Source organism: Carettochelys insculpta, chromosome 1, assembly GCF_033958435.1.
Source record: "Carettochelys insculpta isolate YL-2023 chromosome 1, ASM3395843v1, whole genome shotgun sequence".
Classification (NCBI taxonomy): Eukaryota; Metazoa; Chordata; order Testudines; family Carettochelyidae; genus Carettochelys; species Carettochelys insculpta.
Genome location: NC_134137.1, coordinates 64471624 through 64487827, shown reverse-complemented (window position 1 = coordinate 64487827; position 16204 = coordinate 64471624). Strand labels below are relative to the sequence as shown.

The following is a 16204-nucleotide window of genomic DNA, read 5'->3' as shown; positions in this document are numbered from 1 at the left end:
AATTATTGCTAAGGACAATTCCCTTTAACTTTGCATCTCTCCAGACTGCACACAGACAAAAACTATTTTGCCAACTGTTTTAAAGCTGATAACTCAGCAGACAACACCAGGAAACCCAGACACAGCATCCAGAGCAAGCATAAGATGAACGTGACAGGATATAATGTTTTCAAAACTCACTTTTCACTTTGTTTTCTTTGTAACTGGTGCTGCTAATCTTCAGCCAGTGGTTTTCATTCCTAGACACACAGACAGACATTGGAATCCAGCCCTGAAAGGAAAGGATGAGAAAAGGGTAAGTACTTTCCAGTCATTAGCCAGCCAGGGGTATGTCCAATAAGCCCCTCATTTTAAAAGATCAATATTAAACAAAAATAACAATTATTCAAAAATCATCAATCAGTACAGAACAATCTAGTACAACTGGCAGACCAGTAATAAATCACTATCATAAACAGCAATGACAACCAGAACAATGAAAACGTACATCATTGAGAATACTGTAACGCTACAGATGATTAATAGCTGCAAATGAAAATACAGGCAGCAAAACAAAGATAACACCAATAACGATCACATTAATAACTACTCATCCTGGTTAATAAAGTTAACCCCACAGCAACAGTGGCACGGCCTCTCCTACCATAGCCCATAATTATGCAGCAACACCGGTGACTCAGGATGTCGCTGCTGACTAGGGAAGCCTGTAAGTGCATGAACAAATGAGCAAGGAGCCCCTGCTTACTACTAGCGTGTTATACTCATAAACTCGGAGTAGCTTCGTAAGCTTCACCACCCCTGAAGTGCAATGCTGCTGCACGTGGGCCCCGCGCCGCCTCTAGCCTCCCTCCCCGCTTCGGCCACTAGCACCTTGCAGCTGAGCCGCACTGTCCCAAGAAGCGCGTGCTAGAGCCGCCTGTCGGGAGCGCGCCAGCCTCCCCCCGCTGCCTGGGAGGAAGGGAAGGCGGGAACGCGCATTCGCGCTCCCCTTCTCTCTTGCGTCCCGGGCGGGCGGCTGGCGGAGCCTCCAGAACGAGGCTCCCCGGGGTTGTTAGGGCCCGTCTCCAAGGACGCCTGGGAGCCCCGCCCCTATCCAGGGGCTAAGGGGACGCGGCAGAGGCCGCTGCTGCGGCTGCCAGTGAGGAGAGGCCGGCGCGCCCAGCCCGTGTCGCTGCAGGAGGCAGTGCCCGGCCCCGCGGCTGTGAGGTGCGGCGGCGGGGCGGAGCGGCTGGGCTCAGCGGGATGGAGGGGCCAGGGCAGGGTGTGACCCAGGGAGCCTGGATCTCCCCCCGCCACACGCTTACCCTGGGGGCTGGATTGCTGCCAGCCGGTCAAGGTTCACCACCCCCAGGCGGTCAGTTGTTCCTAGCCCCTGGGTGAGCGTTCCTGCCTCCCTTGGTTAAAGGAGAGTTTCTGCTTTCCTGCCTGGGGGGGCTAGAGAACACGGGCTGAGTGCACCCCCGCCCCTGCTGGAAGAGCAGTAGAAACACCCCTAAGAGGCAATTATGTTTTTTTTAAGCTAGTCTGGTGATTGCTTTTGCCACTGGTGGTCTGCAGTGCTGTGTTGGGGTGCAGATGGATAGCTGTCAGAAAACAGCCCTTATGCCACTCATGTGCGGGGTGCAAAATATCACCCCTTTTTGTACAGCGTTTTGTGAGATTTGCACAGGAGTGATAGGCGTGCATGTAGTCCATAGTTGTGTGCATGTATACGTACGTCTGGGTTTTACTCAGATTTTTGGCTTGGACAGATAACTTGGCTTCTATTTCTGGGTGCCATGAAGGATTGCCAGGTGCCCGACATTTTGTCTGGGAAGTAACTGTGAAGTCCAGTCAAAAAAGGGATATGGCCAGGGGTCTGCAACCAAAACAGTGAGATGAGCCATTTTTTTCAAATTCAGTTACAAAATCAATACTTCAAGAGCTGCACTGCATGTGAATACAAGAAGGTCCTTAATAAGTAACGTCGAACCATACTTCTTGTGACTCTAATTTTAAGCACAATGCGCACACATGTGATTTGTACCAGTTAGAAATTATACATTACTTTCACACCTGGGTTGGGGAGCAAATAAGGAAAAGGAAAACACTGCAACTGGGAATATGCTTTTAAGCAGGAAGGAGCAATATTCACGTCAACCCTCCACACCAGTGTTTCTCAACTTTTCTTTTTATAAAGTATCCCTTTTAAAAAATAAAAAATTACAAGTACCTCCAGCCCTTTCCCCTTCTTTAACACAATCCCCTCTTCCAGAACCAGGGAACACCAGCCCCCCTCTCCCATAATCCAATGCTGGAGACTCACCAGAGCTGCCGCCTCCACCAGCACTGCTGCTACACGCTTCTCCCTTGAAGCACTGGGGAGGGACGCATTCACAGAGTGGTGCACAGCGCTCCCGTGACTCAGAGCATCTGATTGCTGAAAGCGCTGCATATGGCTCAGTCACATGTACCTCTGGACCTCTCTCGTGGCCTGGTGTTAGCAACTTGCCAGCAGAGCGGGGAGCCTGCCTGAGGCAGCACTGTGGCCAGGCCTTGCGTGGGGGGGGGGTCTTTTATTTGGGGGCTCATATTGAGCCACAGAGGAGTCGGTGGCAGCAGCAATCAAAGCTACAAATGATTTTTTATAGAGCTGCATGTTCTAATCCCTGGGCGTGGCAGTCTCTGGTCCTATGTACTGACTGGAAATCAAACATCCAGTGTACCTGGGGGATGGAGAGGCACCGGGTCAACCCACACTAGCCCCTGCTCAGCCTGGGACACATCCAGCTTGCAGGTGGGCTCCTTTTCAGGGTGCAGCAACTCCCATACCAGTACCCCCATAAAAGAGGAGCCCAGGTGTGGAGGTGGGGGGTAGACAGAGTGGAGAAGATCCAATCAGTGACAGGAGATGTGTGGAAGAGGAGTGTGGCCTCAAGGGACGTGACGGAGTAGGACAGGAGATTATGTGCAGTGGTAGAGTGGAGGCCTACTCTCCATATCATCACCTTGTCATGGTGAGTGGGCTTGTGTGTTCCAGTGAACCCGAGAGTGCTTCTGCAGGGAGCCTTGTTCTCCCAGCAGAGTCACCCATGGCAGCAAGATCAAGGGGTGAGGGTCCAGACAAAGAACGATCCTAAAAGTCCTCAATGGCAGAACAGGCAGAGGATAGCAAGAGTATTACTACAACGGCTATAAAGGCTGAAGCGGACAGGTGACTCCCAGTTGTCGTAGATTCCAGGCAATTGGACTCGACCTTTCTATCCATCAAGAACCATGTGGTGGCTGCAGTGCAACAGTCCACCCACATTAAAAGAAGTCACACACAGGCATCTTTCTCTGTGTACTACTCTCCTAAACTTAAGCCCCACAGCAACTGGTGAATGGTGATGGGAGCAGGATTGTGAAATCTGGAAGCTTTATGTCATGGACCACCATGTAGGCAGTGGATGTATGTATCAGTTCTCCCATTTTGAGGACTGAGGTGGTAGAACAACCCAGCTGCTGCATCCATGACTGAGCAGCCCTATTTAGGATCCACTGTACTTACCCCTCATGGAGAAGGGGCTAGAAAAAGTGCCCTAAACATAGTTCAACCCCCATGACTGTATAACCTCATCCAGTGGGTTCACCTTCATGTGGTCAAAATCTAACAGTATATTTTGGAGCATGGAATATTCAGGCTGTAATGGACAACCCAGATAGTGAGTCACCCAAAAGATGCTTGTGCAAGCTGCAACGATTCAACATTGATATCACTGCCCTGGCAGAAACACGTAGACCAGAAGAAGGACAGCTAAGAGAAGAAAGAGGAAGGTACATATTTTTCTGGAAAAGAACCCAAAAGTGAGAAAAATGAATTCATGGAGTAGGATTTGCCATCAAAAATGAACTGACAAAGATCCTATTTGAAGTTCCTGTCAGCATCAATGAGTGTCTCACAACTCTCCACTTGAAGCTTGCCAAAAACCAACAGGCAACTGTTATCAGTGCTTATGCACCAACTCTAGACACCAAAGCTGATGTGAAGGAGAAGTTCTACACCCAACTGGACACAGTTCTGAAAGGCATACCAAAAGAAGATAAGATTATTCTCTTGAGGGATTTCAATGCCATGGTTGGAAGAGATGCAGATCTCTGGCAGGCTACCATTGGGAAAGAAGGAGTCATCAACAGCAACTCTAATGGAGTGCTCCTCCTTACAAAATGTGCAGAACATGAGTTCATCATCATGAACATCCTGTTCCATCAGAAAAACAAATTTAAGACCTTATGGCAACATTCTCGATCAACTCACTGGCACATCAATGTCCATGTTTCGGATCGGTATGATGTCTTTCTCAAGTGTGCAATGACTAGTGCTGATGACTGCTGGACTGATCACCACCTTATTCAATCCACCATGGTGATTAGGATTGTCACCAAATGGAGAAGTCAGAGGAAACAGATCTGACGAAAGATTAATGCACAAGGTTTGAAGGACCACAACACACGAAGTGACTTCCAGATAACATTCCAAAGGAAGCTGCCGACAGTGCACTATGAAGATGTGAGAGAACGCTGATGTCCACTGAAAACTGTCATCATTAGAGCTTGTGGAGAAACCATTAGCTACCAGACCAGGAAGCATCAGGACTGGTTTAATGAGAATGATGTGGAAACTGAACACTTGAAAGAGGCAAAAAGTAGTCAATTGCACAATGAAGAGAGAAGCACATGCCAAGGCCAACGCAGAAGTCCATCATAATACAAGGACTCTGAAAAACCAGCGATGGACTGAGAAGGTGTGAGAAGTCGAGCGTCTTATAGACATCAACGATACAAGAAGTTTCTTCAATGCTACCAAAGCTGTTTATGGACTGAGAAACTATGGAATCAATCCCCTGAGATCAAGGGATGGTACCCAACTCGTGAAAGACAATGAAGCAATTGCTTCTTGGTGGAGGGGCTTTATAATAAGTTCTTCAACTGCTCCTCCACTGTGGTCCTAGAATCCCTCAGCAACCACCTAGAGATGATCATGCAACACTTTCTACCCTAAGTGAAGTCCAAACTGCCATCCGAGCAATGAAGTGCAACAAGGCAACCAGGCTAGATGCAATCCCACCAAAGTCTTCAAAGAAGGTGGGCCAGAGCTCCACAAACAGCTCCCCCTCCTGAATCTCAAGATCTGGAATAGGGAGCAGATGCTACAAGATTTGAGAGACACACTGATAGTCAGTCTTTTCACGATGGGCAACAAGTTGGATTGTGGAAACTATCCTGGCATCTCTCTGCTGGCAATTGCAGGGAAAATCTTAGCTCAAATCCTTGAAAACCAGCTCCGGCCGTTCTCAGAAGAAATTCTCCCAGAAACCCAGCATAGCTTCTGTCCATTCCAAGGAACAGCGGACAAGATCTTCACTGCCTGGCAACTGCAAGAAAAATGTTGTGAACACAAACAAGCCTTATATATGAGTTCCATTGACCTGACCAAAACATCCAACTCAGTCAGTCGTAGCACCCTGTGGACTATCCTCACAAAGACTGGGTGCTCAAAAAAATTCATTAGTTTTTTTTAAGGCTGCTTCATGACAACATGACTTCCACAGTATTGAGCAACAACGGATCCCAAAGCAAACTCTGTGAGGTCAAAATGGGAGTCAAGCAAGGCAGCATCATTGCCCCATCACCGTTCTGCATCTTCATCACCATGACCCTTCACCTCATTGATGGCAAACTTCCAGAAAGTGTGAAGATTGTCTATGCAATGAATGGGAAGCTTTTCAATCTCAGGTCTAAAAGCAAGACCTCCGCAACCTCGATCATGGAACTCCAGTATGTGGATGACAATATGTTTGTTTTCCTTTCTCCCACAGCCCTTCAGACCATCTTAAGTGCCTTCACTGAAGCGTACAAGCATCTCAGCCTCGCACTGAACATCAAAAAGACCAAGGTGCTCCACCATCCTTCACTGATGGGACAATCTCATGCACCTTCTATTGAAGTCAGTGGAGAACTTCTGGAAAATGTGGAGCACTTCTCATACCTGGGAAGTCATCCTTCCAGTAAAGTCAACACTCATGCGGAAATCCAGTATCATCTGAGCTGTGCAAGCTCTGCTTTTGCCTGCCTGAGACAAAGGATCTTCAAGAACCAGGATATCTATCCCAAGATAAAGTTCCTTGTAGGCCATGCAGTGGTTGTTCCAGTGCTCCTGTACACATGTGAAATGTGGACAGTGTACAAGTGTCATTTGAAGGCACTTGAAGAATATCATCAATACTGCCTCAGGAGAATCCTAAATATCTCTTGGGAGGATAAGTGCGTGGACACTAGCTTCCTGGAAGAGTCAGACATGACCAGCATTGAAGCCATTATAGTTCATCAACAATTTCATTGGACTGGTGATGTGGTTTGGATGTCTGATCAGCACCTCCCAAAACAGATTGTTTTCCAAATTGGAGGACGGAGAGAGGAGCACTGGGGGCCAGTGTAAACAATATAACAGCATGCTGGGGGTACACATGGAAAAGTGCAGCAATGGTGTTGACACTTCGAGGAATCTTGCCCAAGATCCTCCCCAGTGGAGAATGATAATCCATGAGGGGGTGGCATAATTTGAGAGGTCCCGCCACAGTGCAGACAAAGAGAGGCAGGGAAGAAGAAAAGAGCATCAAAAACTGCCTTGTGTCCCTCCGACAGCTACCGACACCTGCCTCTTCTGTGGTAAGATCTACAGCTGCAGAACTGTGCTGATCAGCCATCAATGGACTCACAAATTAGGAGGGTGGCATAAAGAGGTCCTACTTGTTATCGGGTGACCGCCAAGAAAAAGAAAAAATAGTCGAGGTAGGGCTTCAGGATACCAGCTATTAAAAAGATAGGAACCTTACTGCTGACTTCTGCACACACGTATACACACACAGAGATTGTCCCAATCTCCCACATCCACACCTTGCTCTGCTGAGCCCCAACCATCTTCACCTGGAATTCCCTGGAGAGTCCCATTTTCCCTGTATCTGGAACTCCTCACAGCAAGGTACTGTGCATCCAGATTCTCCTTCCCCCACCACTGCATCCAAACCTCCTTCTGAATCCCCACACACAGATTACCCCACACTTGAATCCCACCAGCACCGCTAAGCCTCACACACTTAGATCCTTTTGGGCTGAATCTGCTTCCCCATGCCTGGTGTGGTGAAGCAGAGCACCAGATGTTTCTGTGTCAGGGTTGGTGCACTTACATGTCTGAATCCGTGTCCTAGAATTGGGTAGGGTTGAGGGGACTTGCAGGATTATCTGCCACCTCTGTGCAGCCAGTGGCCTGTGCTTCCCCACTGCCATTCTAGAGTCCTCAAATTTATTTATTGTCAAATAAAATTTGCAGAATTTTGCTGAGATTTAAAATATTGTGTATAGAATTTTTGTGTGCATGCGTGTGTGTGTGCGCGCGCACGCACGTGCAGAATTCCCTCAGGAGTAAAATAGGAATCTTAAATTGGAATAAGTAGGCTGTATTACTTCTGTATTTGGTACTGGCATGTCTTCTACTGGAATACTGCGTCCAGTTCTGTGGCCAACAATTCAAGAAGAATATAGATAAATTGAAGAGGGTTCAGAGGAGGACCAAAAATTATTAAAATATGAAAAACCTGCTTTATTGTGATAGACTCAAAAAACTCAATCTATTTATCTGAGCAAAGAGAAGAGAATGAGTGACTAATGGCTTGGTCTATGCTAGGAAAATAGCAATTGTATAGCTAGAATTGACATCAGAAATTGATTTATTTGACTGTCTTCACTATGGAAGGTCAACAGGAGCATTTTTTCTGTTGACCTACCTTACTCCTCATTATAACAAGGAGTATGGAGGTCAACTGCCAAACCCAGAGAGACTGATTTCACATATTTTTACCAGACACGCAAAATCAAATTCCGGAAGATCAACCCTGACTGTGTTGATCTTCGCCGAAGTGAAGACAAGCCTTAATCATGGGAACCAAAACTTTAACAGTAAGCTCTTCAGTCTAACACAAAAACGTATAAGAAGAGCTGGTGGCTAGAAGCTGAAGTGAAACTACTTAAACTGGAAATAAAGCACAAATTTTGAATTGAACTGTAATTATATGCCTTATATTCTGTGAATGATGCCAGTCTCAATCCTTTCTCTCTCTCTCTCTCTCTCTCTCTGGCAAGGTCTACACTAGACTTTGAAGTCCATCATGGATATGCAATTCCAGCTTCGGCAATTGTATAGCTGGAATTGCCTTATCTATGATCGACTTACCTGGCTGTCCCCACTGAGGGAGGTTGACAGGAGAAACTCTCCTGTCAACCTCTCTTACTCCTTGTGAGACTGAGGATTACTGGGGTCAATGTCGATCCCTGATAGCTCGATTTCGTGCATCCCCATTAGGCATGAGAAATTGAACCCCAAAAGATCAACCGTGATCTGGTCAACCTACCAGGTAGTTTAGATATACCCTCTCTCTCCCTTCCCTTCCCTTCCCATCTGTGTGACTTTTTCCATGAATACCTTTATTACTGGAACGGATTGGGCAGTATACCAAGCTTCTACATTCCCTTCACTTAAGTCTCTTTTTAAAATCCTTTTCTGCTGCTAGAGTGAACCTAAAGGGTGAATTTATAAATTACAACATAATGGTGAGTCTGATTTTATCTTTTGCTTATATTGCCATACAATCTAAAAGATAGCTTCTACCCTAAGAACTGTGTTTCTCTCCGTTTTCAGGGTCTGCATGCCACCACACACGTACTTTATAGTAGCAATTGATGGTACACTTAAAGCACAGATTAAAGTTAAACATTTTAAAATTAAAACCCATGGTCGTGGAAACATGTTGAAGCAGCTGAGAAGCCAATTTAAAGCATGGAACACAAATATATGCTTATGCCCAGCTGCTTCACTAAATCAAAAGAATTAAGTACTACCCATGGCATTAAAAAACACCAATTTAAAATTGAACTTTTATTACTCCTATAAATCTGTTTATCCACGGAAAGAAATGCTGCTGTTTTTTTAACTTTCCAAAAAGTTTCATGAAGAGAAAATGAGGTTTCCATTTATACCCTTTGCTTTGTAAAGGAAGAACCAGCCATTGACTCACTTTAATGACAGTGGTGCCATACTATCATTCTCTAATAGGAGCACTCCAAACCTTAATTAACAGAAAAGCTACATTATGTTTTAATGTCACTTTTCAGCTTCTTGAAATACTACTGTTAATTAGCAAAGTGTCAAATTAGTTACTAAGTAAATAGTACCATTTTCATGTGTTTATACTGGTGTTTTCTAACAGTGGCTTGTATTTGGGCAGACATTTACAAGTCAATACATAAATCCCGAGATAATTTTATTTTGTTTGCCTTGTATCTAGAATTTTCCAACCTCTTGAATCCTCCTAGTTGTCCAGCAAGAATAATAATGAAGCAGAAAATGCCTGAGCAACCAAAACTGCTTCGTAGGCCTCTGCCTCCAAAGCTGCCACCTGAACTGTCTATGCGAAAGGAGAAAGCCTATGAAGGTAAACAGTGCTGACAGAGATAATCTTCACAATTCATAATCCCAAAATGTATGTGTTCTTTACAGACAATATTGAAGTAATGTGTATCAATCAATGTATGCATTTATTTAAACACCATATGGTTGCTGTCATTATTCAGCAAATAATAAATCAGAATAATTCCTCAATGAGCTTGCACTGTGACAACAAGCTTTGGAGTTGGAGGTGTAATGCGATGTGACTATGACTGGAAGATGATCATTGCACATGCTCACAACCTAAAAGAAAGCCCATACTTGATGAGTTTTGAGATTGCTATAATACTTTTTTTTGTATGAGACTGTGGGATTAAATATGAAGACCCATACAGTATCTTGTCCCCCTGAACTGTCTTCAGATACATGTGTACAAAAAGCTTATTCTACAAGTTAAGTAATTAGTAAAGTATTGATAGATTAATTAGCATGCCATGCAGCAACATGAAGGAAATCAAGAGAAGAAAGCTTTGAGTCCCTGGTGAGTGCTCCAGGACAGTCATTAAGCCAGAGAACAGAAATATCACAGGTAGATATTTATTAGTTAACATTTATGCACTAAATCAAAAATACCCTAAATTCCATGTTCTAGTGAAGAATGTAATGAATATTGTGAGGGGAGGGTTAGTTTGTTTTTGATTAATTAACTGCTATCCACAGTATAAAAGCTGTATCTAGCAAAGCTATACTAGCTTTCTTGACATTTGCTACTTTCCTTCATTATGGGCTGCTGAATGATGCAGTAGGCATTTTCTCTGTAAGTGCCAGGGAACTAAGGCATGACCTCTGTGAGCTTGCTCTGGGGCTTGACTGCTGTACAGCTTGTCCAGGGACATGTGTGTTACAAAGGCAAATTCTCACCCTTAATAGTGAAGATTTTGAACTACATACATGCGTATTTCCCCAAACTGATTGTAAACCTATGTTCACATCCCTGTATAAATTTCAACCCTCCTCCTCCAATGTGGAAATGTTTTAAATTACATGTATAAAATTTGCCCAGCCTCATTATCTTTGCTGTCTTCGAACAGATGTATATTGCAAATTACAGCCATTTTAATTGGTTTATTTTTCTAAGTCACATTTTTATCTCAGTGATACTGATCCAGAGTCCATTGCTTTCAGTAGCCTGGATTTAGATTTACAACACGTGACATGTGATCAGATTTTGGCCTTTTATTTTTTTAAAATGTTCACATGGTATTTACGTTTTGGCATTACATGAAACTTCCTTAGGCCTCAATTCAGGAAGGTACTAAGCACATGCTTAACTCCATTTCTGTTCAGGAAAGTACCCACTTAAAATTAAGCATGGGCTCGATTGCCTGTTGGGACTGCAGTGTTTTCTGGTGTAACCAGAGGCACTGAGACAGCTGACGAGGGAGAGTGAAGTCAGCTCTCCCACTTGTAAGACCAATGGACCCTGGTCATTGTTAGAGGGGAATGGCCCTCAGCTGAGGTGGTAGAGCAGACTTCACTCTCACTTGTCCCTGGTATCAAGGCTTAAATTCGTTAGTCATTTAAAAATAAGGTAAAAGAGAGAGTCACACAGACTCCTTTTTCTTTCAACTGCTTTGAACTGCTCAGGCACTGAAGAACAGTCAGAAAGCTGCCTTAAAAGGGCAGTTAAATATTTATATTTGTTGGGACATTGCCACTTGCCAAGTGACATAAAACCAATATAGTTAGCCTTATGCCATGTCCAATGGGGAGGGCACAACAGAAGAGGAGTATGTGTAACTGGCCCACGGCAGACTTAAACCTGCAACCTCTGGAACTTAGTTCATGAGCCTCTACAGTTTGAGCTAGAAGCCAGCAGATCTGTCTTTCTGTAAGTGCTCTAGGTGCCACTATGTGGGACAGTGAACCATGTGCTTAGGGTTTGTGGGTTACATGTACAAGGCCTGAGCATGATGTGCTTCAGCGGTCCTTGCTTATGTGATGGGCTTGTGGAGACACTACATGAACGTGCAAGTTAGAGCATTTCTTAGACTGCTCCAGTTTGGCTGAAGCTTGTTTGGCTCCATCATCACGATGAGCAGGCAGGTAGGGAATGGAAACTGCTCCAGTGCTGTTGTGGATTTAACTTCAAACACGTGCTGATGGGTTCATACATTCAACATCTCTTAAGTTCATACATGAGCCAAGATGATCCAAACAACAGGCAGTGCTGAAATAATGTGTTAAAAATCTATAATCTGTGACAAAATACTTGTTTGGTTTCACATGTCTCTCCTTTAATCCCAGAATAAACCCATGTTGTTAAAATAAATTTATAATTCAGGATCTATAAGGCTCTTTTTTGCATGCATTAAAGTTAATGGCAAAACTCTCATTGATTTCCGTGGAATCAGGAGCAGGCCACAAGTATCCATTATCAGACTCCAGACCATAACTAATTTTCCTAACACCATGATAAATGCTTGTTATAATCCAACCAAAGTTTGTTACCAAATGACAGATGAAAAGATGTCGCAAGAGATAAAGTGTTGAGAGAGATGAGAGGAGAATAAGTCAGTAATAACACAGATAAAGATACAGGGAAGTACACCTGTGATTCAATTATTATAAAAAAATTAATGTCATTTGGGGATGGTCCCATCCCTTCTGGTACACAGCTGCATCAGCAAACACTTGCATATATGCAAATGAAATCGTGGTCTTTTCAGGTAATGGGGAGTTCTGCTTAAAAACTGATGTAACCGATACAATACAATTCAGAAATATCTGCACATTTTGCATGCTATATGTGTGTGAGGAGATGCAAAAAAGTGCTCTTCTCTGTTTAACAATAGCTAGGAACTAATAACTAATTGCTAATTTTAAAGAGCGTTAACAGCCCATAGCAGTTGACAGTAGGAATATTTTAATGCAACTAGTAGTTCAAAGAAAGAACCAAAAACTCCATTGTTTGAGACTTTTTAAAAATTAGGTCCTGATCCTACAACTGAGCCTGTGCAGAAGGGCTCCTATTCCTATACAGTCCCATTGAATTCAGCCAAACTTGTGCTTCCGTAAGAGGCTGCTGAGTAGATTCTGATGTAGGATCAGTACTACAAACTGATCTTCCATCATTGTACTGAGCAATCTGTTAAACTAAACTAGCTCTATAAAAGAACATTCCTGCCTTGCGAGGAACATGGAAGAGATGCCGTGATAGGTCTTTTCCATCTCCAACTTCTGTGATTCTTTGAACAATATGTAAAATTGCTTAAATAGGTAAAAGTACTAAATCTGAACATAAATTAAAGGAAAATGTTCTGAAAACAATTTTTTCATACTATTTGATAGGTGTAACCAACATGAACTCTTCTAACATTAACACTATGATATTTGTTTATTAATTATACCTATTCTGGTTATCATTTATGATTTCAATAACTGATGGAGAACACTCATAAATATATAATGGTATGGTAAAAGAATAAATCAGAAGGGAAATCTCAGCAAGTGAAGTAAAGATGAAAGGTAAAAAGCTGCAGTTCCTGTTCCTTGTATAGTATTACGTCCATTAGGGAATTAGTTAAAGTGGTTGGTGAAATTTGCCATCTGTACAAAACATTTGCAGTTTGGCACCATCCAAAACATATCTAAATATTCCTGGCTGAATACCAGAGCTCTGCTCTGCTGATTTAAAACAATTTAAAAATGATAAACCTTTTATGCAGAGGCAATGTTCTGTTACAATGGCTCTTTTCTAGTGTAACATTTGATTAATGATGAATGGTATTTATAATGCATAGATTTATACAGTGCCCTGACAAGTGCTGCACAATGAAGTACATTTGAGGATCACTTCACGCACTGCAAAATGCAGCCATACCATGTGATGAATGTTTATAAAGTGGAGTGACCAGTGATCAGAATCCAGCTTTTCAGGAAGGCTCACCTTGGAGCACATACTTCTGTATTTTATCAAACATGAGACCAGCTCCAAAGCTTGTTGCCACAGGGCAAAAAGTGGGTGATGTAACTTACCAGACAATCTACAGGCAGTTCTATATGGCTGACCTTCTAGTCCATGGTCTGGAAAAAAGGCTGCAGCTCCTCTGAAGCACTTCTGTGGAGGTTTTGGGGCATTAGCCCCATGTACTCACCACTTAAATGTCCTCTCACAGGCTTATAATTTTTGTCTCCTCTGCTTCATCCTAGCTGAAGCCTGTACTGAGCACACATCATAGGCTGTGTCTACACTAGCCAAAAACTTCGAAATGGCCATGCAAATGGCCATTTCGAAGTTTACTAATGAAGCACTGAAATACATATTCAGTGCCTCATTAGCGTGCAGGTGGCTGCAGCACTTCGAAATTGATGCAGCTCGCCGCCGTGTGGCTCATCCAGATGGGGCTCCTTTTCGAAAGGACCCCCGCTACTTCAAAGTCCCCTTATTCCTATCTGTTCATAGCTCATGCTAATGAGGCACTGAATATGTATTTCAGCGCTTCATTAGTAAACTTTGAAATGTTCATTTGCATGGCCATTTTGAAGTTTTTGGCTAGTGTAGATGTAGCCATGATGTTTAGGAGACATGGAAGCCCCCTGAATGGTTGCTTCTGCCTGAGGATCTATTCCCCATAAGCAGGGTTATCATGGATGGTATAAGAAGTCATACGTGGGTCCTGCACAATGGCATCAATGTTAGTCCAAATGACCATTATTTGAAAATGAATATGTCAGTTTATGACTGGCTGTTATCTTTTGGTAACTTAAGAAATCAGTCATTTGGTAGTTTAACCAGTGGAAGTTAATTTAATTTGTTTCTTCTTGTTAAAGATGGCATATATTTTTCTTTGACGTAACTCAGTTCATAATGGATTAAATTATGTCTGTCAGTCACAGCCCCACCATAGGGGTCTATGTCAGAACACTGTCCCCAACAGAGCCCCTGCAAGCTTCTTGCAGCAAGGACTGCATTTTTGTTATGTGTGTACAATTCGTCATACAATGGGACCCTGATCCCCCAGTAATTTTTTTTTTCATTAAGCTGTGCGGCTCACTGTAATATTGAGTCTGTTCTGGTCTGGCTATGGTCTGAAGAAGTGGGTCTGTCCCATGAAAGCTCACCTAATAAACTATTTTGCTAGTCTTTAACTGCTTTTTGTTTTGATTAGAGGGGCAATTTCCCCTTTTATATTCACAGGCATGGCGCACACATCCCACTTAACTTAATTTTACTTCTTCTACTGGTCCTATTAGTGACAGGTGGCACCTCCCGTGCCTTTTTTTTCCTCCTTCCTTCCCCTCACCCCTGTCCTTGCTATATAAATCCTGGATTCTAATTGTCTACTCCAAATCTGAGGAAGTGGGTCTTACCAACAAAAGCTCCTTACCTAATACATGTATTAGTTTTCAAGATGCTATAGGGCTGCTTGTTATTTGTAACACTCACATGTTTACAAAATATAGTAAAGATCAGTCCATGTTGTTTACTGTGTTTAAAGTTAAATTATATTTGTCAAATAAATGTACAGTGCAAAACATTTTGTGGTGCAATAGGATTGATATTTTAATTATTTTGTATGTTTGTTCAGAATAGAGGAAATATTCTCTGCAGCATCCAGTCTGAGCCAGTAATGCTATTTTTAAAAAATGTGTGAAATGCATGCCTAGTTATAAATGTATTCTGAGTTTTCTTTCTTTTGTTTTCTTCAGACAGGATTCCTGGAAAACATCAACCTGGAGTGAAAAGAAGCACAAATGATGAAGACAGCAATATTTTTTCCAGGAATTATTTCAGTGCTCAAACACCAGTCCTGCCCAAAGATGAATACTTCCTTCTTGATCAAAATCTAAACAAAGAGTTGACTCTTGCTGCTCCTTATCATTGTGGACCTACTAACTTCCCTTTGCAAAAAGATGGTAGCTCCTCTGACATGGAGGTTCTAGCTCCTGACAAGAAGAATGGTTCTGTTTATTTACCAGACATTGCTATTACTGAAAGCACAACTAACAAGGATAGAAGTACTCTTTCTGGCAATTATTCAAGTGACAGAACATCAGTCCAACTCAAAGTCCAAAATCTTTTTCCAGATTCAATTCTTAAAAAAGATATAACTGTTTCTCCGACTCCTAGTGGTCCTGCCAGTTTCCCATTCCACAAATGTCGTAAATCATTTCACATGCAGCTTCTTGGGTCACAGAAGGATGAATATGCTTATTTTACTTTACCACAATTTGCCTTTGGGATTTTAGCTTCAGTGTCCTCTTCTCACCCATCACCTTTGATAGCAACCTTTAGAAAGCCAGTTGTTTCACGGTGTAACAATGAGAAACTCTCTAGCCCATTCGCCAACAGTGTGAAAGAGAGCATACAGACTGAAGTTAACACAGTGGTATTGTCTGACAATAATGAGTTGCCAGTAATTTTACAAAGAAAACCTGAAAGACAGAGTATCATAGGTACGGTATTTTATATGTCAAGTATTCTAATTCATTTTTGTCTGTATGTGATTTTCACTGAAAGCATTTCCAAAATAGACCTCCTTTACAGGAATAAAAGTTGCCATTTGTCTGTGAGAACATCATTATTTAAGAAATAGAAATAGCAAAATTGTAGCTAGTAACAAGTAACTTTATTTTTAAAAACATTAACAGCAGGTAGCAATATATTAAAATACTTAATACTTAATAAGGAACATGTTAAAGCCCCATTGCTTGAGACTTTGAAAATTTACCCTTTATCAT

At 42.7% G+C, this 16204-nt stretch overlaps 2 protein-coding genes across 2 annotated transcripts in view; one reads left to right on the top strand and one right to left on the bottom strand.

Annotated features, from left to right (window-relative positions):
• LCP1 (lymphocyte cytosolic protein 1) overlaps nucleotides 1–859 on the bottom strand; it is a 74184-nt gene extending 73325 nt beyond the window's left edge. The window contains exons 1-2 of the mRNA XM_074988031.1: nucleotides 746–859; nucleotides 181–271 (exon numbers count right to left, since the gene is read on the bottom strand). The gene's annotated coding sequence lies outside the window, so the exon portion shown is untranslated. The remainder of the gene's footprint in view (nucleotides 1–180; nucleotides 272–745) is intronic.
• A 298-nt stretch (nucleotides 860–1157) lies between these two features.
• The window catches only part of LRRC63 (leucine rich repeat containing 63), a 46986-nt gene continuing 31939 nt past the window's right edge, over nucleotides 1158–16204 (top strand). Inside the window, exons 1-3 of the mRNA XM_074988053.1 lie at nucleotides 1158–1206; nucleotides 9360–9506; nucleotides 15173–15919. Coding sequence (XP_074844154.1) covers nucleotides 9407–9506; nucleotides 15173–15919 — 847 coding nt within the window. The 5' untranslated portion in view covers nucleotides 1158–1206; nucleotides 9360–9406. The remainder of the gene's footprint in view (nucleotides 1207–9359; nucleotides 9507–15172; nucleotides 15920–16204) is intronic.